Below are 25653 nucleotides of genomic sequence, written 5' to 3'. Positions count from 1 at the left end.
GCCTTTAACTCTCTCCCTTTTTCATTGAAAACACTTCGAAAAACGAAAATTGAAAAATTGAATATTCCTTTTGTAAAAGTTCGCCGTACTTACGTATTTGGAATGTTGCGCATTGAACGATGACGAAAGAAAATTATCACTAATGTACCATTTCCCAAAACACCAACAATAAAGATCAGCGTAAATAGAATGGCAACAAAAACCGTTTCGGGACGTTGTATGGATGGTACAAAACCATTGGCAGAATCATTTGCGAAGGCATCATTGCCCAGCAGGGCGATACGTGTAACATTATCTGCCAAGGAGTTGGTCGCAGAAGAGGAGGAGGACAAGAAGGCTTCACTTCGATGCATGCCACTATTACCACTGCTACTACTGCTGGTTGTTGATGTTACAGCTCCAATAGCTATGGCAGCTGCCGCCGTGGGGGAAACAGCATCAATTGCTGACAAAGAAGACATCATATAGGCCGGAAACGGGTTGCCAACATCAATAAAAGTTAACGGAAACATGGTGTCTGTTTTATTTTTTGCTGGAAATATTGTTGGTGCGCTGTTGTTGTTGTTGTTGTTCTTTTTTCCTTGTGGTTTATGGCACGTAACACATTTAACATTTGCCACCACTCCTGCCACCACCTTCCTCAGGAAGTTATTGTGCTTTCCTACACCAATAAAGGATGAGCCAATATTTTACTTCCTAATGTTTGAATGATTATTGACTGTTAAGAGTTATGCTGCCTTGCAGACTTTTCTTCGTTTGAATGTTTCTATTTTATCTATTTTTTTTTGGTATAAATATCTTTTTTTACATTATTTTCCGTAGCTATTTCTGCCTTCGCCGTCGGTTTTCTTGTTTTATTGGGTTCCTCAGACTGATTTATTTTCATATCCTGTTTTATTGGCAAACGTGCCTATGAGAGTTTTGCTGGATTTGCTACTCTGCCATTATTTCTCCATGAATTTTTTTTCACTCTTTGACTTCCTAATGTGTTGTGGTTTTATTCCATTGAAGAAGATGAAGATGATTTTATGTCGACACCAAAAGCCAAGTTCTTGGCACAGCAATCCTTTTGGATGTTGTTTTCTGCAACTGAAAAAAAACACAGACCAGAGAAAAAGAAAAGATGAAAAACGGAAGGATAATGATTTTCTTCTTTATAAATAATTTCAATTAATTTGATAAGAGGGTATGGCCCATAGAATGGAATGAATGATGATAGTGATGGCTGCATTTATAGCCTCAAGTCTGGCAGTAACTGTTTTCATTGTTGTTGTGTGTGCTTATATATTTTTATAGTAGTATATATGTATATGTGACTGTATATCAAAAAGTATTCTTTTAGTTTTGTTTTATCTCAGCAGAAACATTTGAAGCCATAGAAACCTAACAACCTTTAAACTATTATTGCTAAAAGAAACAATGCATTTTGAGTTAAGTGGACAAGGGGTTGTATGATTGACAACAACATGTATACGCTCTGTAGGCCTATATTATGCAAAGAATGCAAATAAAAAGTTTATGGTTGAATATGATGTCTGGTTTATGGTCCTATGCAGGGATAGCTAATTTTTTTGGAGAGGATTTGTCAGAATGAAAAAATACATCCAACAGCTTATGAGTTCTTTTATTTTTTCTTAAAAAATGGAATTTGTATTATACAACATGAAATTTTATAACCTTCGCCCTAATTTGTTTAAACATAAACCAGTTTAAGTACGCCTATGTCCTTACATCAACTCTTCTCTAATTGTTATTTATATAACAATTTCTTTTCTTTTTCTTCTTGTAGTCATGGCTATATTTATTGAAACATTCTATAGACATGTGCATGTACATATAAAAGAATGTTAAGCTAGAACAAAATCTCTGCTCTTAATTTATTTCCATGGCAACATTGAAGCCATAGAAAGTTAACAGCCATCAACAATTTGTTATCTAAAGCTGTGCAGTTTATTATTTCTTGTAGTTGGAAGATAAGAAAAGTCTTTGGAAAATGTTTTTGTTTTTTTATTCTTCCTACAATGGATAATTACTTGGTATTTGATGTGGTTTAGTAAAATAAATACATACATATGTATTTATATTAATAGAAAAGAAAAATGTCAATAATTTCTTAAAATAACTATGTATTTCTGGAGAGTATTTTAGAAATGTGTATTATGAGTGTGTATAAGTGATAGCAAGACGTATACGTATCATAGATATTGACAAGTAAAAAACTATCAGTCGGCTTTGCCGACAAAGATATACCCTCAGCCTGTACAGATTGAAATACTTTTTTCACAAAAAAGAAAAAAAACCGACAAAAGTATGGATAGGATTAAAGCTTAAAAATTTGCGGGGATATCGATAGATAGGGCATTTTTATCACACTAGCCTACGGAAAACATAATACCGCTGTTAGCATGGCCACTAGGATAACCTTCGGTAAAAATGTCCAAAGGATCCTCCACCACACAAAAATGTTGAAGATTTTTGTGTGGGTGGTACTACAAGGATTGGACAGATAGGGCCAACATTTGAACATAAACTAAGTTTCGACAATATTTAGAGATCCAAAGTTTGGACCAAATCGGTTGCTACGTCTATAGGAGATCGCGCGTACCATTTTAGCGAATATTTTCAAACTTTTGTGGGGGAGGTACCGGAAGGAATGGACCTATAAGAACCACCTTCGAATTTCATCTAATATTCGAAGATATATTACAATATCCAAAGTGTGGACGAACGCTGTATTCGGTTCGAGCTCTCCAGCCACTACATATCGCTCATTTACTCAAAGAGTAACACATGTCAAAAAAGCCAGTTTCGAGAAAAACGCGTTTTAAATTTGCGATTGAAATTTGACTTCCCAACTTAAAAAGATTATTACACAAAAACTAAAATAACTACTTGGACCATATTTTGCAAATAGCTAGTCAGATATCAGTGCTAAATTTCTGTGCAAGATTAAGCATGATTTGAGTTGTTTTAGTGCTTCATAAACTCAAAAAACTGTTGTGTTGAATTATGCGAATGTCGTAGGAAATGAGCTGTAACTTGTTAAGTTTTAGAGACATCAGCATGCAAATTTGACACAAGATAAAGTAGAACTCGTAGAAAAAATAGAAATTGCTAACTCAGAAAACGCATTTTTTGAGTTATGCCACTCTTTGAGTAAATGAGCGATATGGTGCCAAAGGGTTTTTTTACAGCTTTCGGGCTGTTTTCTCAAGAAGTATGGACTTGCCCCCCTGAAAAAACTATTACTGCCGTAATTGAGGCAGCGAGTTATTCGAGAGCAGATCTTAAAGTGAATTCATCCAAAATTTTGTGTGGAAGTTAGCCGAAGGAGTGGACAAATATGGACCAAATCGGTCACTCCCATCAAGTGTTATCGTGCGCACAATTTTTCCGAACATTTTTGAACTTTTGTGGGGAGGTACCGGAAGGTGTGGACCGATATAACCCATCTTCGAACTTAAACCAACCGTCAATTCCAACCACTCTCCTTGTGGTTGGAATTGACGACCTCTCACTAGCCAGTCTTACAAAGACAAAGGGCAAGGCGTATTACATCTGTAATGCAGTCACTTTTAAAGTTGGAAGGGCACGAGTCGGGGAAGAAGAAGAGGATGCCCACCAATCCAGCAAGGAGGACAAACCACCGAGCAAAACCGAAGAGGGGGTCGAAGCCATCAGCGACTCCCAAGAAGCCCGCTTACTGGATGACTCATGATTGAGGTCATCCAGATAAACCTCCATCGGAGCGAAAAGGCAACTCAAGCCCTGATGGATAAAATAAACAAAGGTAATATACACATCGGTTTAATCCAGGAACCTTGGACCGTAAAGAACAAGGTTTACTGACTAAACCACATTAATTACCAACTCTTTTACGCTAATACAGGAAACCGACCGAGGACCTGTATTATATGCCATAAAAACTTATGCTTTTTTCTGCCCAGAGTTGTCAACCTCGGACGCCATAGTTTTGAAGCAAGGGAATTGTAATATATACCTAGCATCAATTTACCTGTCGTTCGACTCGCCGACATTACCACCTTCGTCGGAGTTGCAGCAACTGGTGAGAAAATCAAACAAACAGGTAACGAAGTACTAGTAGGTAGCGATGCTAACTCTCACCATATTTCGTGGGGTAGTACTAACACTAACAAGAGGGGTCAAGCCCTTCTAGAATTTTTGAATACTAACGACCTGATAACCCTTAACATAGGAAATACACCAACCTTTGTTAACTGAGTTAGGGAGGAAGTATTAGATGTAACAATATGTTCAGAAAATCTAATAAACGAGGTACATGAGTGGAGGGTTTCAATGGAACACTCCTACTCTGACCATAGGTATATTAGGTTTAAAATGTCAAGGCCACCGCCGAATCTGATAACTTTCCGAAATAAATCCAAAACAAATTGGACTAAATTCGGAAAACAAGTTAAAGACCGACTAGGGCAAGAAGTTGAGTTTGCATAAGCAAAGAAGATATAGATAGAAATGTCAATAAACTAACAGAGGCTCTAGTAAGGTCTTTCTAAGAAAGTTGTCCACTTCGAGAGAGGAAATCTGTCTACGAAAAACCCTGGATGACAGGGGAAATTCGTAACAAAGGCAAAGAGGTCCGAAGACTTTACAATAGGGCAAAACGTAAAAAAGCAGCTGTATTCTGGGACAACTACCAAACAAAACTAAAGGAATACAACAAAATGGCAAGAAACGCCAAACGGAACTCCTGGAAGCTATTTTGTGAACAGGTAGTTTGCGTAAATTACTCATTAAATTAAAAAGTTTCTATCTAAAACTCACTCACAACTCGAGCTTATGGTTGATGAGACGGGTAAACAGATGGAAACAACCGAGGAAACTCTTAGCCTTCTGATGAGAACGCAGTTCCCGTCGAGTACTACGGCACACACAGTGTCATCGATGGAGATAGCTTATGCATCAGAAGAAGCACCAAAAATCAACAGCTTGATGATTAAAGAAGCAATAATGAGCTTCTCACCATACAAAGCAGCGGGACCAGAGCAGATCTTCCCAGCCTTACTTCAAAGGGAAGTGGACTACATTTCGTCCAATCTGGTCGAGATTTTCAATGCTTGCTTGAACTTGCAAGAGGCAAGGGTAGTATTTATTCCCAAGCCCGGCAAGTCAAGTTATGCAATATCAAAATCTTATCGTCCGATAAGTTTAACTTCATTCTTACTCAAAACAATGGAACGGACGGTCGACACCATGATAAAGAGTAACATCTCTAACGATATGCGCAAGTACAAACAACATGCATACGTAAAACGTAGATCAGTGGAAACCGCATTACATGAGGTAGTATACCATATAGAGAGAACCTTCGAGATGAAGATGTATACACTCGCAGTTTGCATCGACATCGAAGGAGCGTTCAACAACGTCAGCACCGAAACGCTAATCCACTCCTTATACGAGTTTCAGGTAAAACGGGCCTTGAGGCACTGGATAGACCACATGCTAAGGAATAGATGGATAAGCTGCGCGCTACAAGACGTAACAAAAAGAGACAAAGTTGGTCAGGGGAAGCCACAGGGGGGAATACTATCACCTCTCCTATGGGTTACCACCATAAATAGTCTACTAAGGATCTTAAACGACGAGGGATTTGAACCCATCTGCTATGCAGACGACGTTATAATACATCTTAGGGGAAAGAATTCAAATATACTCTGTAGAAGGGCCGAAACGGCTCTAAAAATAGCATACAACTGGGCTAGACCGAGAGGTCTAAATGTCAACCCGGAAAAAACAGAACTATGTCTATTCACTAGGAAAACGAAAATAGGAGCTTACGAAGAACCCGTTTTCCTAGATAAGATGATAAACATCTCTCCAACAATCAAGTACCTGGGAATAATTCTAGACAGGAAACTTAAATGTAGAGACCATATTCAGGAAAGGGCTAATAAAGCCCACAGATTTTGGTCAACCTGCAGAAGGGCTATAGGCTCAAAATGGGGTTTCAATCCTAGGATGACACACTGGTTATACAGAAGCGTAATTAGACCGATTCTAACTTATGCTTCTGTGGTATGGTGGACAGCTACGGACAAGAAATGCAACGTAAAAGTACTGCAAAAAGTCCAAAGAACGTGCTGCTTAAGTATTAGCGGGGCAATGAGGACTACAACAACTAGGGCTTTAGAGACAATTTTATTTGTCCACCCAATAGAAATTCAGGTAAAGTATGAGGCAGCCATCGCAGCTATAAGGCTTAAGTCGATGAACGAGTGGATCGTAAGAGACCACCAAACATACCACCAAAGCATATTACAGGTTACAACGGGTGAGTCAATAGATAATATTGTATCAGACCGTATACCTGAAACAATTGAATCCGCCTTGTGTAAAATTTTAATACCGGACAGGGACATGTGAATCGATGAAAGCTGTGGGCTCACAGATGAGGCCGTTCTAGGGGGGGAGAACGGGTCTGGGTCTATATATCGAAGACCAGGAAACTTCGACTGCCGGATCATAATACGATCTTACAGCCCGAAATCCGAGCGTTCACTGAGTGTCTGAACTGGTTTAAAGCTAACACAAGGCCAATCAATGTAAACATCCTAACGGACAGTAGAGCAGCAATTAAAGCAATAACAAGCAAGATGGTGAAATCAAAAACTGTCCTGCAGTGTAAAAAATCAATCAACGACTACTCCCACCATGGTTCGGTTAACATTATATGGGTACCAGGACATAAAGGGATTAGGGGTTAACGAGATAGCTAACTCCTTGGCAAGGCAGGCCAGGGAGCAAACTACGATAAGCCTAGATAACGCTAAGGCATGGGCAGAAAACGCCCATACATCCCTCTGGAACACTAAAGAGAAAGGGAAAAATACAAAAATCCTCTGGGGAAACCCAGGCGAGGATAAAACAAAGGAACTCCTTCAAATGAGTAAAAAGGACATTAGTAGACTGACAGGCATACTTACAGGACACCTAAGGCTACAAGCACACCTGCACAAAATTAGTGTGCAGAAAGCAGCGAATGCAGAGCATGCGGAGAGGACGACGAAACGTTGGAACACTATCTCTGTCATTGCCCAGCCTTCGCGACGCTAAGAAACCAATTTCTAGGAAATAACACTATACTAGAAATCCACCAAATTAGGGCAAGCGAGTTCAAAAACTTAAAAGATTATGTCAATGGCACAGAATTTCTTAACTGATAAATTTATTTTATTTCAATAAATTAAGCAAAAAAAAAAAAAAATATATTCCCCTTAGGCTTCCGCAATTAGAGCGCACAACAGGCCTATACTGGCTTAAGTGTATGTCCATACGGGCATGTGGCGATTCTTATATCGCCCCTCTTTTCAACCTAACCTAACCAAAACTAAGTTCGGACAAAATATTACGAAGGCCACATTTTGGACCGAATCTCAGATACGTTCGAGAGATATCTTGCGCTCCAACCACTACACACGGTGTCATAGCGGTTTTTTGTACCTTTCAGGCTATTTTCTCAGGAAGTATAGACTTGCCCCTGATGAAACTCATACCGTCGTAGGAGGGGCAGTGAATACAAGTTGCTACAATAATAATCAAATAGATTCGAGAGCAGGTCCTAAACAGAACTTTTCCCAAGTTTTGTGTGGGAGGTACCCATCTTCGAACTTAAACTAAGTTTGGACAAAATATTGCGAAAGACAAATTTTGGACCAAATCGGCTCATTATCGTGCGCACCAGCCAGCCAGACAGACAGACATACAGACGGACGGGCATTGCTAAATCGACTCAAAATTGTCTGAAACAAATTTCGTCCAAACATACTTGGGGTCTAAAACCATTATTTCGATGAGGCACATTTTGCCCGTATGAAAGTGTATATACCCTCGTTAGCATAAATTCTAAGGGTATAAAAGCGCACATTACCGCATTTTCAGTGTTGCACATTTTAATACAATTCTATTATTTTGGTTCTCTGTTCAATAATAGGTTCCCTTCAACAATAACAAAAAAAGTTATTAAACTTTTAAGCACCATGGTTACTTTTGGCCCTTCATGTAGAAGTTGTCATCGCATGAAAAATGTCTACCTCTCACACTCTCTAAATTTAATATAACGTTCACTACATTTTGACAGTTGAAAAGATTGCAAAATTTCGGAAGGTCCATCCCGTGTATCAAGAAAGCATGTTCAATGCCAGCTATGGGAGCGTATGGGTAATTTTGCTTTACAAAAATATTAGCACGATTTAATTTAGTGTCAATCTTTAAGGGAATATGCTCCTCTACCTCTACCCACTACTAACTACTTTAAGTTTCACATTCCACTTTATTGTTCGCTGCTTTACCTGGACTTAAGAAACGATAAAAATAGTAATTAAAAGAATTACCATCATCATTATTTGCACCTTTTGTCTAAAACGTGTTTTTTGTTTTTTTTTACGATTTTCAAGTATTTCGTAACAATGGCCACATTCATAGGTTCCTTTCCCAGTTGTTCAAGAAATAGCAATTGTCTACTTTGACATAATTATGTAACTAGTTACTCATTGATCCTAGTTACTTTACACCCAAAAATGGCACACAAAACAGCCGATAGCCTGTTTTTGTCACTGGAAATGGGCTCATGTAAATTCACTAGTTACTGGTAATGCGGAGTGTAATATATTGACTATTTTATAGACTACCACCGATGGATAGTGTAATCAACAATGTTTCTCTCTTGTAATCACTTTTCAAAATTATTATTTCTCTCTTTTTGAAAACAAAATAGAAAAAATGTCAATTTAATTTAATTTAATTTTTTTCTGAATTTATAAAAGACGTATTTTGATGCGTTGATGTGCAAAAATTTGTTGTTAAATGAAGATACAACAAACGTGAAGAACAGAAGAATATTTGGTAAGTATCGATATTTTTGGGACAATAGATTTTTTTATTATCTCATTACATTTTGTACATTTTATTACAGGTACTTCTGAATTATCTGAAGGACACTTGAGATGAACATTCCCAGGACCAAATATACAGTTCTAGTTCATGGATTCACACACAAGTTTCAATAACAAGATTCATAGGATTAACATTTAATTGTCCTTTGTGATATATGTACGTATATACACGTCATGTAATTAAATAAAGCGTGGTTAGCGCATATACAGATTAACTGTTATAATTATATTTTTTAAACTGATATAATATTCGTTACACGTTAAGCATTTACCCATTTAGCTGATCAAAACATACTAGTGATTTTGGCTATAATTTCGAAATATCGATTTAACTGGTTACTGGTAATGCAATGAAGGGACAATTGAGTTTCCCAAGACTATCCAATTACCTGGTTACTGGTAATGCAATGAAGGGACAATTGACTTTCCAAGACTATCGAATTGCCTGGTTACTGGTAATGCAGTGAGGGGGCAATAGACCCCTTCCTATGACATCCCCATGTTAAATTCACCAGTCTATAACATTGCGAGTAGATTGGGCGGTAACTAGGGGTGTTTACCAGTAGCCAGCAAACTTGCTAGTTATTCCCTAGTTACCCGAACAACTGGGTTATGTCTCATTTATGTGTGTGTGTTTGTAGTACGGATTTCCTGTAATTTTTCTTTACAAAAATTGCTTTTGTTTTTTCTGTTTATCTCTCTTAGTAGGCTGGCTATTCATTGAGGCATTTGCTTTCTTCTTTTGTTGTCTTTCCAACTTGTTGTTGTTGTTTTTTGTTCATAGAAAACTTTCAAAGACAATGTCATTGTTGTAGGATAGTTGGTGCTCTGCCAGAGTAGTTCAGGGCGAAGAAGATGTGCCCGTCTGTTTTGCTAATTTTCATATTTCTTAAAGCGTAAAATTTAAATTTTTAGGTGTGTCATTGTTGTGACACACTGTGACTAGTTTCCTGAATGTTTGGAGGTGTAGCTCTTAAAGTGTTTTTTACCTTGAAGTTAAACAAAATACATGGGAATTTTGATGAAGGACGTCCTAGAAGGTGGTGTTTAAAGGAATTATACGATGTACAAAGTTTCGGCCAAATCGGATACAGAATTCATATGCCAAAATAATAATCTAGGAAATTCCTTGTTTAAATTTAAAATAAAATAATGCATTTATTTTTTTGACAATTGGTTTTTATTTGTAATGTTGTGTATAAAAATAGCACGACAATAACAACGAGAAATGAGATATGAAAATATTTTTTTTTAATGATTGGCGTAGATAAGTTCTCCGCAAGTGTTGGAAACAAATTAGAACTGTAATAGAAGAATCAAATACCACCTTCCTTTGGATCGAAAAATAACTGTTTCAAATTTCACATAATGCCCACTAATCCAAACTACTGCTAAGCTACAGGGTATAACAACTATTTCATATGTGAAGACACCACATGAGACGCTGTAGCCCCCTCCCAAAAAATAACTTAGCCACGTTTGAGGTCTATTACAAAAGAATAAATAAGCAAAAATTTGAAACATTTGCACATTTGCATGAGTGCACAGATAAATGGTTTTGTAGTATTGTTTGCATGCCCATTTTTGCCGCCTTTGTTGCTATTCTATTTGAAATTGGCCAACTAATTAGTTTTGAAATTTTTTTGTTATTTTTTTCACACCGAAACAGCTATAAATTCTTTTGATGCGAAAGCGCAGAATTCTCATAAATCAACATTTATTTTGGCAAGTGAAAACAATATTTTGAAAATGAAGGAAAAAAAATTTAAAAATAATAATTTGTTTTCTTCTTTGAAAGGTGGTCGGAATATGGGAAATGGGAATCACATGTTCTTAAAGAGCAGTGGTGGAAGTACAAGTACAAATTTATCTTTAAGATTATATTAAATTCTTAAGATATTTTTATTGAAAAATGTTTAATTATGAATATTAACATTCTCTTAACATTTGCTTTTCCTTCTTAAGGCAGAACAGAGCAGGGCAGAATGGTTGTGTTTCTAATAAAGGACTTTATGACAAAACATTCCTTCGAGAAACAAAACAAATACATGGCATATTTTTGGAACTTAGCAACGATCTGATATCCCTTATGAATACCTGAATACCCATCACCTTTCAACTGTTCCTTATGAGAACCTCTACCACCCTCCCTACAACTGTCTAGTCTAGGAATACCCCGAATTCTTAAGGGAAACTAAACCACCTACCTACCTCTCCCACTACAACCAAAACAAAAACCTTTATGTTACACCCCCCAATACCCATTTCTCAAAATCTTTTATTGGCTGTTTCGAAAATTTTTTCTGTTTGTTTGTATGTCAGTCACTCCCCCTATCTATTCGACAGCAGGTTTGCTGCTGCAATATATCATGGCATAGTTTCGATGAAAAATTTGTTGTCGGGCTTGTTGTTGGTTGTGTTATTTGATTTGATTCCTTTGGCAGTTGTTTATTTATTTGTTTTTGTTTGTGTTAAACAAATGCGGCCGACAGACAGACAGAGGGACCAGCTAGCCAAACACCCAACCAGCCAGCCAACAGACTCGTTAAGCGATCAACTCGTATAGCCACTTTATAAACAATGAAATAAAATCCTGATATTATTATGAACATTTGTTTAGTTTTGTTCTTGTTGTTTGTTGTAGTTGTTGTAGTTGTTGTTGCTGATGTTGTTAGCTTTTGTGGTTGCCATTGTGGCTGTTGTAGATTTTCACGTTCATGGCTAATGGTGATGTTATAATATGCTTGAAAGTTCAATGGAACAGTAGGACTTCTTAGAGAAGACTAGTAGACATATAATGGGGAGACTGCTGATAAAGGACCAAGAGGTCTCCTTAAAGACGATAAAACGATTTTTTATATGAGACTGGACGTTACCTAGGGATATTTAGTCTTACAAAATACCAGCAGGTATTCTTAAAGAGGACTAGAGGACCAGGAAGAGTTCCTTTAGAAAATCAGTGGATCTTTTTATCCAACAGCAGGAGATATTCTTTTGGAAGAAGTAGGTAATGTTATAGAAGACCGGAAGATCTTCTTAAATATGACCAAGAGGGAGGTCTTATAGAAAACTAGGTGATTTCCTTATAGAAGACTAGGAAGTGTTCCTATAGAAGACCGCTAGGACTTCATATAAAAGACCAGTAGGTCCGACCACGAGGTCTTCTTATAGGTTACATGTTGGTCTTCTTACAGATTACCAGGAGATATTCTTATAGATTAACAGGAGATATTCTTATAGCTAACCAGGAAACCTTCCAATAGAAGATCAAATGGTCTTCTTATAGATCACCAAGAGATCTTCTTAGAGACGATCAGGAGGTTGTTTAATAGACAGTCTTCTTATAGATTACCATTAGGTCCTCTTACAAACTACCAGCAGATTTTTTTAAAGACCAGGAAATCTTCTTATAGAGGATCAAAAGATCTTCTTATAGAAGACCAGAAGGTCTTCATAAAGAATACTAAGAGGTATTCTTATTGAAAATCAAGAGGTCTGCTTACAAAAGATCAGGAGTTATTCATATAGAAGATCAGGAAGAATTTATTATAGAATACCACGCAATTTTCTTATAGAAGACCTGGAAGTTTTCTATTGGAAGGCCAGAAGATCAACAGATCTTCTTATAGAGGACCAAGTGGTCTTTTACAGAAGATCAGGAGGTATACTTATAGAGGACCGCGAGATCTTCTTTTAGAATATCAAGAGACCAGGGCGACTTTTCATAAAAGACTAGGAAGCCTTCATCTGAAGGTCCACCACTACGTCTTCTTATACAGGAAGACCAGGAGGTTTTCTTAAAAGAAGACCTGGATTTCTTCTTATAGAAGACCTTGTATTCTTCTTATGGAAGAACTGGAGGTCTTCTCATACAAGACCTGGAGGTCTACTCTTCAAATACCTAGAGGCCTTCTCATAGAAGACTCGGGCGTCTCCTCATAGAAGACTCGGGGGTCTTCTCATAGAAGACCTGGGGGTCTTCTCATAGAAGATCTGGAGGACTTCTCATAGAAGACCTGGAGGTCTTCTCATAGTAGACCTGGAGGTATACTCATAGAAGACCTGGATGTCTTCTCATAGAAGACCTTGGGGTCTTCTCATAGAAGACCTTGGGGTCTTCTCATAGAAGACTCGGGGTTCTTCTCATAGAAGGCTCGGTCGTCTCCTCATAGAAGACTCGGGGGTCTCCGCATAGAAGACTCGGGGGTCTTCTCATAGAAGACCAGGAGGTCTTCTCATAGAAGACATGGAGGTCTTCTCATAGAAGACCTGGAGGTCTTCACATAGAAGACCTGGAGGTCTTCTCATAGAAGACCAGGAGGTCTTCTCATAGAAGACTCTTGTCATACAAGACCAGGAGGTCTTCCCATAGAAGACCAAGAGGTCTTTTTCAAAGAAGACCAGGAGGTCTTTTCATAGAAGACCAGGAGGTCTTCTCATAGAAGAACAGGAGGTCTTCTCATAGAAGATCTGGAGGTCTTTTCATAGAGGACCAGGAGGTCTTTTCATAGAAGACCAGGAGGTCCTCTCATAGAAGACCAGGAGGTCTTCTCATAGAAGACCAGGAGGTCTTCTCGCAGAAGACCAGGAAGTCTTCTTATAGAAGACCAGGAGGTCTTCTCATAGTTCCTGGGGGTCTTCTTATAGAAGACTCGGGGGTCTCCTTATAGAAGACTCGGGGTTCTTCTTATAGAAGACTCGGTGGTCTTCTCATAGAAGACTCGGGGGTCTTCTCATAGAAGACTCGGGGGTCTTCTCATAGAAGACTCGGCGGTCTTCTCATAGAAGACCAGGAGGTCTTCTCATAGAGGAACTGGGGGTCTTCTTATAGAAGACTCGGGGTCTCCTTATAGAAGACTCGGGGTTCTTCTTATAGAAGACTCGGGGGTCTTCTCATAGAAGACCTGGAGGTCTTCTCATAGAAGACCTGGAGGTCGTCTTATAGAAGACCTGTAGGTCTTCTTAGTGAAGACCTGGATGTCTTCTTATAGAAGACCTGGAGGTCTTCTCATAGAAGACCTGGAGGTCTTCTCATAGAAGACCTGGATGTCTTCTCATAGAAGACCTGGAGGTCTTCTCATAGAAAACACGGGTGTCTACTCATAGAAGACTCGGCGGTCTTCTCATACAACATAGGGCGGTCTTCTCATAGAAGACCTGGAGGTCTTCTCATACAAGACCTGGAGTTCTTCTCATAGAAGTCCTGGGGGTCTTCTCATAGAAGACCTGGGGGGTCTTCTTATAGAAGACTCGGGGGTCTTCTCATAGAAGACCCGGGGGTCTCCTCATAGAAGACCCGGGGGTCTCCTTATAGAAGACTAGGAGGTCTTCTCATAGAAGACTAGGAGGTCTTCTCATATAAGACTTGGAGGTCGTCTTATGGAAGACCTGTAGGTCTTCTTAGTGAAGACCTGGAGGTCTTCCTATTGAAGACCTGGAGGTCTTCCTAGTGAAGACCTGGAGGTCTTCCTATTGAAGACCTGGAGGTCTTCCTATTGAAAACCTGGAGGTCTTCCTATTGAAGACCTGGATGTCTTCTTATAGAAAACTTCAAGTTCTTCTCATAGTAGACCTAGAGGTTTTCCCATAGAAGACCTGAAGGTTATCTTATAGAAGACTTGGAGGTCATCTTATAGAAGACTTGGAAGTCTTCTTATAGAAGACTTGGAGGTCTTCTTATAGAAGAGCCCTGGAGGTCATGTTATAGAAGGTCTTCTTATAGAAGGAGGATTTCGACCACGGAATTTTTTCATTAAAAGATCAGGAGTCTCCTCATATTAGACCAGGACGACTTATCATAGAAAAGGTCTGAAGGTCCAGCGATAGGTCTTCTTATTGAGAAACGGTCGGTGTGCTTATGGGAGATCGATAGGTCTTCTAATGGAAAACTTCTGGGACATGTACAAAAGGAACGAGAGAGTGTGTCTTTTTAAAGAAGATTAGTATGTCTTATCATAGAAGAGCACCAGGTCTCTGGTATGCTGATAAATACCCTGTAGGTCTTCTAATGGAAGACGTTGACTTCATGTTTTGAAAGTCTAGTTAACGTTCTTATAGAGAAGCAGTAGGTTTCTTGTAGAAAACTAGACGGACTTCTTATACAAAACCCGCATGTCTTCTTACAGGAGAACTGCCTTCTTATAGAAGTCCAGAACCAATTTACTAACCTTTTATTCTTTAATCACACTTATGACATTTTTTTCTCCAAATGCACATCCCGCATTACCACTGTAACCCCTTTTGGCACTGACTCACCCAGGCATTGAATAAAATTGAAAACAAACAAAAAATGTGTTGCAACACAAGCACCGAACAAACAAAAAAAGAGAGCGAAAGTGTTCGACTAAATTAGAAGATAAAAATTCCCATAACAATAAAAAATCTGCCCACAACACCAATCTACTGGAGTTCGTTGGCTGAGTGTTTCACTGGCTGCCGTTGGTGGTTGATCTCTGTGGTGGTTCTTTATTTGCTTTTTGCTGTGGTTACTCCGCTGGTGGTAAATAAAAAATTTCAATTTATTTCAGTATTATTTTCTTTTTTTTCAACGCTTGTCGAAAGCATTTTGGTCGTTTTTTTGCCAACATGTGATGAGCATGTTGGAGCAGGTGTTAGGTGCAATGTTTCTCTCTGCTACACCGGCGTTATAACCCTCTACCCATTCGAGGTGGGAAACATATGGGTCTCGGAGGAATTTTAAACTTTTATTGAAAATGCTTATGTTACACAGCGTTTACACTCACTCTACACACACACATACATAAGTTTTAACGTTCCCAGATGTGTGCGTGTTGAGTGCTGTCAAAAGTTTAAGTTAACCATAACAACAGCGGCAATGGCAACAACAATTGCCAGCTATTATCAACGTGCTTATGTTAATGTTCGGGTAATACAACCACCCGACATCCTCCCAACCATCAAACTAACCAGGCATATATATTCTCCTTTGGGTAATTTATAAAATATTGACACAAATTTATTTGGAATATTGTGGTTTACCGCATCATACACCACCACATCCCCCCGGCCATGTGAGGAAACCATAAAATGCCAAAAATATTTCCCTTATGTAGCATAAAAGTTGTGAGCGAAGAACTTTTCTTTCTTCCGCAAAAGTCGATAATAATGATGTAATTCGAAGCAGATGAATTATGAGATTATTTGGCCTCATTCGATATGCCCTTTGCCATGGGAATCAATATGAAGCTTTTGTAGGAAACTTATATTATTATATGTATATCAAAATCTTCCTATGATGTTATTAACAAATTATTTGAAGACGTCTCATATTATTCAATGCGAAGAAAAAAACTTCCCATAGGAAAACTTTTTCTATTCAGCCTGGCTGAATAGAGGAGGTTTCCATAGGAAAACTTCTTCTATTCAGCCTGGCTGAATAGAGGAGGTTTTCATAGGAAAACTTCTTCTATTCAGCCTGGCTGAATAGAGGAGGTTTTCATAGGAAAACTTCTTCTATTCAGCCTGGCTGAATAGAGGAGGTTTTCATAGGAAAACTTCTTCTATTCAGCCTGGCTGAATAGAGGAGGTTTTCATAGGAAAACTTCTTTTATTCAGCCTGGCTGAATAGAGGAGGTTTCCATAGAAAAACTTCTTCTATTCAGCCTGGATGAATAGAGGAGGTTTTCATAGGAAAACTTCTTTTATTCAGCCTGGCTGAATAAAGGAGGTTTCCATAGGAAAACTTCTAATATTCCGCCTTGCTGAATAGGGGAGTTTTCCATAGGAAAACTTCTAATATTCCGCCTTGCTGAATAGGGGAGTTTTCCATAGGAAAACTTCTTCAATTCCGCCTGGCTGAATAGAGGAAGTTTCCCTTGGAAAACTTCTTCTATTCAGCCTGGCTGAATAGAGTAGGTTTCCCTTGGAAAACTTCTTCTATTCAGCCTGGCTGAATGGGGGAGGTTTCAATAGGAAGACTTCTTCTATTCAGCCTGGCTGAATAGATGATGTTCCAATAGAAAGGCTTCTATTCAGCCTAGCTGAACTGAGAAGGTTTCCATAGGAAAACTTCTGCTATTCAGCCTGCTGAATTGAGACGGTTTCCATAAAGGAGGTTTCCATAGGAAAACTTCTCCTATTCAGCCTGGCTGAATAGAGGAGGTTTCAATAGGAAAACTTCTTCTATTCAGCCTGGCTGAATAGAGGAGGTTTCAATAGAAAGGCTTCTTCTATTCAGCCTGGCTGAATAGAGGAGGTTTCCAAAGGAAAACTTCTATTCAGCCTAGCTGAATTGAGAAGGTTTCCATAGGAAGACTTCTCCTATTCAGCCTGGTTGAATAGAGGAGGTTTCGATAGGAAAACTTCTTCTTCTTCAGCCTGGCTGAATAGAGGATGTTTCCATAGAAATGCTTCTTCTATTTAGCCTGGCTGAATAGAGGAGGTTTCCATAGGAAAACTTCTTCTATTCAGCCTGGCTGAATAGAGGAGGTTTCCATAGGAAAACTTCTTTTATTCAGCCTTGCTGAATAGAGGAGGTTTCCATAATAAGACTACTTCTATTCAGCCTGGCTGTATAGGAGAGGTTTCCATAGGAAAACTACTTCTATTCAGCCTGGCTGAATAGATTAGGTTTTCATAGGAAAACTTCTTCTATTCAGCCTGGCTGAATAGTGTAGATTTCCCTTGGAAAACTTCTTCTATTCAGCCTGGCTGAATAGAGGAGGTTTCTATAGGAAAACATCTTCTTCTTCAGCCCGGCTGAACAGAGGAGTTTTCTTCTAGACTTCTATTAGAAGTCCTCATAACCTTGTGTTATGTGTCTTTAAGGTCGTTCTCTTAAAGTACCTACTGGTTTTCTATAAGAAGTCATATTGTTATTTTCTTTCAAAATAGGTTCCCTTGGGTCTTCAGATATTAACGAAATTTACTCCCACCAACAAACAGCAACAACACCATTAATTGTTTTATGCTCAACTTCATGTCTGATTTATTCTTCTTTGTTTTTGCAAATTTAATGACAAGTTCCGTTAATGTGCCTCGAGAAGCAGTCAGCGAACATTTATTATTTATTGAGGTAATAAAATTCTAAATGGAAGTTCAACTTTGAGAGCAAAAACAAAAACTTTTTGCCTAATGGTAAACATGATCAAAGCATAAAGAAGAACAATGCTTAAAGCCACAAACAGAAAAACAATTATTGCCAATGGCCAACGGTTTTGGTGGCTGCCGGCCGGGCGGGCTGTCTGGATGATTGTTCTATTAACTTTGTCGATGATTTTGAAATTTGTTTATCAAAAATCATTTTTCATTTTTAGTGGAAAATAAATTTGTCAAATCTTTTGCCGCCTCTTTTTAAAGTCAAAAAGTCAAAGAAAATGTGAGCAGTTGTTGGGTATTTTAACGGCTTCAGGATGTTCTTGCAAACTTCCAAAAGTATTGGCTTATGTTGTGTTTTTGAGTTATGATTTCAAAAATCTGTTTATTGCCTCAAGCGGCCTTCGTAAAGTTTGCTGGGAATAGAATATAATATTGAATCAACTTTAATCGGAGGGTGGTGTGGAAGATGTTCAAGAAATGTAAAGTGTACACCAACTGCAGTTCTGAAATGAAATTAAATAAATATAAAACCCGTTATATTTATGAACATAAACTTCACAGGAAATGAGGTTATGCTGCCACTTGAGTAGTGTGGCAAATCTTCTTCTTCTTCGTTTATCCTCATTTAAGTCATCTCCTTTATTAGAATTACCAGCACATCATCCTTAGTAGCTGAACAGGATTTAAGTTATTTTCTGTGATTTCATGTTTAGTTTTCCAAGAAAGGTGTGGTGCGGGAGGGAGGGAGTTAATTCGGTTATGTCAATAAGAATATTTTATGAAATACTTGGCAAAATATTTTGAGCAGACATCAAATATTTACGCAGGTTGCAACGTGAAGTGGGATCGGTTCATGTGTATGTGTGTGTCAAAGGCTTAGGATAAATTATTTTAATGTCAAATCATGGAGCATTAGGTAAATATCTTGGTTACTAATATTGATATACATAAATGTTAGCACAACTCCTAACAATTTGTACGGATTTATAAACTTTTCTCAGCTATAAACTTACTTACGTAACATCATTCATTATATGTTCCGAAGGAAATATTTTTAAAAGAAGAAATAAATCCCAGAGATCATTCCAATGTTTTTATTTGATCTGTCAAAAATCTTCCACTAACCTTGGCAACTTATTAAATTGTCAACACAATTGTGAGAGAGCAGTAATCAGAAATATGTCCATCATTTAAGAATTATTAAATATTTGACAGTTTTTTTTTTCATTCCCAATATTGCCATTCCAATCTTAAAGACACACCATTTATTTGCTTGGTCAAATGGTATTTTTCCCTCCCATAAAACCCCAAAAAAAGTCAAGGAAGACATGCAACCAACTTTGACATATTTTACTTACAAAATTTTACTCCAAAATTATTAATAGCCATGACAAATGAATTCTTGGCCAACATCCTCTCTCGCACTGTCCTTTGGGTATTGGTATTTGTAAGTTATACCCAGCAAGTATTTGTTGTCTGTATGCTTTGGTTGCTCTCTATTTGGAGAAGGTCACGTCACGTAACGTTCAAAATGAAATGCCTAATAAATACATTTTATTTTGGCTCCCCTTCATGGCTTTGAGCTGAATAATTGAAATGCACCCTTAAAACCAAATTTGAAGTCTAAACGACTAAATGGTCGTGTAAACGCTTCATAATAACGTAATAATAACACCTTAGAGACCAAGCAGATTCAGCTAAGGCTAAACTCTGGATATAAATTACATTTTAAGATGACACCAAATGTGTCAAATGTGTGATAAATTTCCAAGTGCGCAAAAACTAAGGAAATCATAAAGAGTGAGAATTAAATACAAAAGGGAAGATTGGGGTTTGAATTTAAAGGACAAACTGGACCTCTTTATAATGCAAAACTATTTTTAGCCAGGCTGAGTAGAAGTTTTCCTTAATAAAGCCCTATTCAGCCTGGCTGAATAGGGTTTCCGTTTGGAAAAGTCTCTATTCAGCCTGGCTGAATAGGGTTTCCGTTAGGAAAAGTCTCTATTCAGCCTGGCTGAATAGGGTTTCCGTTAGGAAAAGTCTCTATTCAGCCTGGCTGAATAGGGTTTCCGTTAGGAAAAGTCTCTATTCAGCCTGGCTGAATAGGGTTTCCGTTCGGAAATTCTCTATTCAGCCTGGCTGAATAGGGTTTCCGTTCGGAAAAGTCTCTATTCAGCCCGGCTGAATAGGGTTTCCGTTAGGAAAAGTCTCTATTCAGCCTGGCTGAATAGGGTTTCCGTTTGGAAAAGTCTCTATTCAGCCTGGCTGAATAGGGTTTCCGTTAGGAAAAGTCTCTATTCAGCCTGGATGAATAGGGTTTCCGTTAGGAAAAGTCTCTATTCAGCCTGGCTGAATAGGGTTTCCGTTCGGAAATTCTCTATTCAGCCTGGCTGAATAGGGTTTCCGTTAGGACATTCTCTATTCAGCCTGGCTGAATAGGGTTTCCGTTAGGAAAAGTCTCTATTCAGCCTGGCTGAATAGGGTTTCCGTTTGGAAAAGTCTCTATTCAGCCTGGCTGAATAGGGTTTCCGTTAGGAAAAGTCTCTATTCAGCCTGGCTGAATAGGGTTTCCGTTAGGAAAAGTCTCTATTCAGCCTGGCTGAATAGGGTTTCCGTTAGGAAAAGTCTCTATTCAGCCTGGCTGAATAGGGTTTCCGTTAGGAAAAGTCTCTATTCAGCCTGGCTGAATAGGGTTTCCGTTAGGAAAAGTCTCTATTCAGCCTGGCTGAATAGGGTTTCCGTTAGGAAAAGTCTCTATTCAGCCTGGCTGAATAGGGTTTCCGTTAGGAAAAGTCTCTATTCAGCCTGGCTGAATAGGGTTTCCGTTAGGAAAAGTCTCTATTCAGCCTGGCTGAATAGGGTTTCCGTTAGGAAAAGTCTCTATTCAGCCTGGCTGAATAGGGTTTCCGTTAGGAAAAGTCTCTATTCAGCCTGGCTGAATAGGGTTTCCGTTAGGAAAAGTCTCTATTCAGCCTGGCTGAATAGGGTTTCCGTTAGGAAATTCTCTATTCAGCCTGGCTGAATAGGGTTTCCGTTAGGAAAAGTCTCTATTCAGCCTGGCTGAATAGGGTTTCTGTTTGGAAAAGTCTCTATTCAGCCTGGCTGAATAGGGTTTCCGTTAGGAAAAGTCTCTATTCAGCCTGGCTGAATAGGGTTTCCGTTAGGAAAAGTCTCTATTCAGCCTGGCTGAATAGGGTTTCCGTTAGGAAAAGTCTCTATTCAGCCTGGCTGAATAGGGTTTCCGTTAGGAAAAGTCTCTATTCAGCCTGGATGAATAGGGTTTCCGTTAGGAAAAGTCTCTATTCAGCCTGGCTGAATAGGGTTTCCGTTCGGAAATTCTCTATTCAGCCTGGCTGAATAGGGTTTCCGTTAGGACATTCTCTATTCAGCCTGGCTGAATAGGGTTTCCGTTAGGAAAAGTCTCTATTCAGCCTGGCTGAATAGGGTTTCCGTTAGGAAAAGTCTCTATTCAGCCTGGCTGAATAGGGTTTCCGTTAGGAAAAGTCTCTATTCAGCCTGGCTGAATAGGGTTTCCGTTAGGAAAAGTCTCTATTCAGCCTGGCTGAATAGGGTTTCCGTTAGGAAAAGTCTCTATTCAGCCTGGATGAATAGGGTTTCCGTTAGGAAAAGTCTCTATTCAGCCTGGCTGAATAGGGTTTCCGTTAGGAAAAGTCTCTATTCAGCCTGGCTGAATAGGGTTTCCGTTAGGAAAAGTCTCTATTCAGCCTGGCTGAATAGGGTTTCCGTTTGGAAAAGTCTCTATTCAGCCTGGCTGAATAGGGTTTCCGTTAGGAAAAGTCTCTATTCAGCCTGGCTGAATAGGGTTTCCGTTTGGAAAAGTCTCTATTCAGCCTGGCTGAATAGGGTTTCCGTTAGGAAATTCTCTATTCAGCCTGGCTGAATAGGGTTTCCGTTAGGAAAAGTCTCTATTCAGCCTGGCTGAATAGGGTTTCCGTTAGGAAAAGTCTCTATTCAGCCTGGCTGAATAGGGTTTCTGTTTGGAAAAGTCTCTATTCAGCCTGGCTGAATAGGGTTTCCGTTAGGAAAAGTCTCTATTCAGCCTGGCTGAATAGGGTTTCCGTTTGGAAAAGTCTCTATTCAGCCTGGCTGAATAGGGTTTCCGTTAGGAAAAGTCTCTATTCAGCCTGGCTGAATAGGGTTTCCGTTAGGAAAAGTCTCTATTCAGCCTGGCTGAATAGGGTTTCCGTTAGGAAATTCTCTATTCAGCCTGGCTGAATAGGGTTTCCGTTAGGAAAAGTCTCTATTCAGCCTGGCTGAATAGGGTTTCCGTTAGGAAAAGTCTCTATTCAGCCTGGCTGAATAGGGTTTCCGTTTGGAAAAGTCTCTATTCAGCCTGGCTGAATAGGGTTTCCGTTAGGAAAAGTCTCTATTCAGCCTGGCTGAATAGGGTTTCCGTTAGGAAAAGTCTCTATTCAGCCTGGCTGAATAGGGTTTCCGTTAGGAAAAGTCTCTATTCAGCCTGGCTGAATAGGGTTTCCGTTAGGAAAAGTCTCTATTCAGCCTGGCTGAATAGGGTTTCCGTTAGGAAAAGTCTCTATTCAGCCTGGCTGAATAGGGTTTCCGTTAGGAAATTCTCTATTCAGCCTGGCTGAATAGGGTTTCCGTTAGGAAAAGTCTCTATTCAGCCTGGCTGAATAGGGTTTCCGTTAGGAAAAGTCTCTATTCAGCCTGGCTGAATAGGGTTTCCGTTTGGAAAAGTCTCTATTCAGCCTGGCTGAATAGGGTTTCCGTTAGGAAAAGTCTCTATTCAGCCTGGCTGAATAGGGTTTCCGTTAGGAAAAGTCTCTATTCAGCCTGGCTGAATAGGGTTTCCGTTTGGAAAAGTCTCTATTCAGCCTGGCTGAATAGGGTTTCCGTTAGGAAAAGTCTCTATTCAGCCTGGCTGAATAGGGTTTCCGTTAGGAAAAGTCTCTATTCAGCCTGGCTGAATAGGGTTTCCGTTAGGAAATTCTCTATTCAGCCTGGCTGAATAGGGTTTCCGTTAGGAAAAGTCTCTATTCAGCCTGGCTGAATAGGGTTTCCGTTAGGAAAAGTCTCTATTCAGCCTGGCTGAATAGGGTTTCCGTTTGGAAAAGTCTCTATTCAGCCTGGCTGAATAGGGTTTCCGTTAGGAAAAGTCTCTATTCAGCCTGGCTGAATAGGGTTTCCGTTAGGAAAAGTCTCTATTCAGCCTGGCTGAATAGGGTTTCCGTTAGGAAAAGTCTGGCTGAATAGGGTTTCCGTTAGGAAAAGTCTCTATTCAGCCTGGCTGAATAGGGTTTCCGTTTGGAAAAGTCTCTATTCAGCCTGGCTGAATAGGGTTTCCGTTAGGAAAAGTCTCTATTCAGCCTGGCTGAATAGGGTTTCCGTTTGGAAAAGTCTCTATTCAGCCTGGCTGAATAGGGTTTCCGTTAGGAAAAGTCTCTATTCAGCCTGGCTGAATAGGGTTTCCGTTAGGAAAAGTCTCTATTCAGCCTGGCTGAATAGGGTTTCCGTTAGGAAAAGTCTGGCTGAATAGGGTTTCCGTTAGGAAAAGTCTCTATTCAGCCTGGCTGAATAGGGTTTCCGTTTGGAAAAGTCTCTATTCAGCCTGGCTGAATAGGGTTTCCGTTAGGAAAAGTCTCTATTCAGCCTGGCTGAATAGGGTTTCCGTTAGGAAAAGTCTCTATTCAGCCTGGCTGAATAGGGTTTCCGTTAGGAAAAGTCTCTATTCAGCCTGGCTGAATAGGGTTTCCGTTAGGAAAAGTCTCTATTCAGCCTGGCTGAATAGGGTTTCCGTTTGGAAAAGTCTCTATTCAGCCTGGCTGAATAGGGTTTCCGTTAGGAAAAGTCTCTATTCAGCCTGGCTGAATAGGGTTTCCGTTAGGAAAAGTCTCTATTCAGCCTGGCTGAATAGGGTTTCCGTTAGGAAAAGTCTCTATTCAGCCTGGCTGAATAGGGTTTCCGTTAGGAAAAGTCTCTATTCAGCCTGGCTGAATAGGGTTTCCGTTAGGAAAAGTCTCTATTCAGCCTGGCTGAATAGGGTTTCCGTTAGGAAAAGTCTCTATTCAGCCTGGCTGAATAGGGTTTCCGTTAGGAAAAGTCTCTATTCAGCCTGGCTGAATAGGGTTTCCGTTAGGAAAAGTCTCTATTCAGCCTGGCTGAATAGGGTTTCCGTTAGGAAAAGTCTCTATTCAGCCTGGCTGAATAGGGTTTCCGTTAGGAAAAGTCTCTATTCAGCCTGGCTGAATAGGGTTTCCGTTAGGAAAAGTCTCTATTCAGCCTGGCTGAATAGGGTTTCCGTTAGGAAAAGTCTCTATTCAGCCTGGCTGAATAGGGTTTCCGTTAGGAAAAGTCTCTATTCAGCCTGGCTGAATAGGGTTTCCGTTTGGAAAAGTCTCTATTCAGCCTGGCTGAATAGGGTTTCCGTTTGGAAAAGTCTCTATTCAGCCTGGCTGAATAGGGTTTCCGTTAGGAAAAGTCTCTATTCAGCCTGGCTGAATAGGGTTTCCGTTAGGAAAAGTCTCTATTCAGCCTGGCTGAATAGGGTTTCCGTTAGGAAAAGTCTCTATTCAGCCTGGCTGAATAGGGTTTCCGTTAGGAAATTCTCTATTCAGCCAGGCTGAATAGGGTTTCCGTTAGGAAAAGTCTCTATTCAGCCTGGCTGAATAGGGTTTCCGTTAGGAAAAGTCTCTATTCAGCCTGGCTGAATAGGGTTTCCGTTTGGAAAAGTCTCTATTCAGCCTGGCTGAATAGGGTTTCCGTTTGGAAAAGTCTCTATTCAGCCTGGCTGAATAGGGTTTCCGTTTGGAAAAGTCTCTATTCAGCCTGGCTGAATAGGGTTTCCGTTAGGAAAAGTCTCTATTCAGCCTGGCTGAATAGGGTTTCCGTTAGGAAAAGTCTCTATTCAGCCTGGCTGAATAGGGTTTCCGTTAGGAAAAGTCTCTATTCAGCCTGGCTGAATAGGGTTTCCGTTAGGAAATTCTCTATTCAGCCAGGCTGAATAGGGTTTCCGTTAGGAAAAGTCTCTATTCAGCCTGGCTGAATAGGGTTTCCGTTAGGAAAAGTCTCTATTCAGCCTGGCTGAATAGGGTTTCCGTTAGGAAAAGTCTCTATTCAGCCTGGCTGAATAGGGTTTCCGTTAGGAAAAGTCTCTATTCAGCCTGGCTGAATAGGGTTTCCGTTAGGAAAAGTCTCTATTCAGCCTGGCTGAATAGGGTTTCCGTTAGGAAAAGTCTCTATTCAGCCTGGCTGAATAGGGTTTCCGTTTGGAAAAGTCTCTATTCAGCCTGGCTGAATAGGGTTTCCGTTAGGAAAAGTCTCTATTTAGCCTGGCTGAATAGGGTTTCCGTTAGGAAAAGTCTCTATTCAGCCTGGCTGAATAGGGTTTCCGTTAGGAAAAGTCTCTATTCAGCCTGGCTGAATAGGGTTTCCGTTAGGAAATTCTCTATTCAGCCTGGCTGAATAGGGTTTCCGTTAGGAAAAGTCTCTATTCAGCCTGGCTGAATAGGGTTTCCGTTAGGAAAAGTCTCTATTCAGCCTGGCTGAATAGGGTTTCCGTTAGGAAAAGTCTCTATTCAGCCTGGCTGAATAGGGTTTCCGTTAGGAAAAGTCTCTATTCAGCCTGGCTGAATAGGGTTTCCGTTAGGAAAAGTCTCTATTCAGCCTGGCTGAATAGGGTTTC

At 39.6% G+C, this 25653-nt stretch overlaps 1 protein-coding gene across 2 annotated transcripts in view; it reads right to left on the bottom strand.

Annotated features, from left to right (window-relative positions):
• CCHa2-R (CCHamide-2 receptor) overlaps nt 1–25653 on the bottom strand; it is a 109279-nt gene that overhangs the window by 17910 nt on the left and 65716 nt on the right. Inside the window, exon 2 of one of the 2 annotated variants that reach the window (XM_073988653.1) lies at nt 94–1089. In XM_073988653.1, coding sequence (XP_073844754.1) covers nt 94–512 — 419 coding nt within the window. In that variant the 5' untranslated portion in view covers nt 513–1089. Of the gene's footprint in view, nt 1–93; nt 1221–25653 lie in introns of those variants that run through there. The other variant, XM_073988654.1, reaches the window with a different exon arrangement.

Source organism: Musca autumnalis, unplaced genomic scaffold (genome assembly GCF_047663935.1).
Source record: "Musca autumnalis isolate F117 unplaced genomic scaffold, ASM4766393v1 scaffold_5, whole genome shotgun sequence".
Classification (NCBI taxonomy): Eukaryota; Metazoa; Arthropoda; class Insecta; order Diptera; family Muscidae; genus Musca; species Musca autumnalis.
Note: the sequence above shows the minus strand (reverse complement) of the source record. Positions and strands in the feature narration are given on the sequence as shown.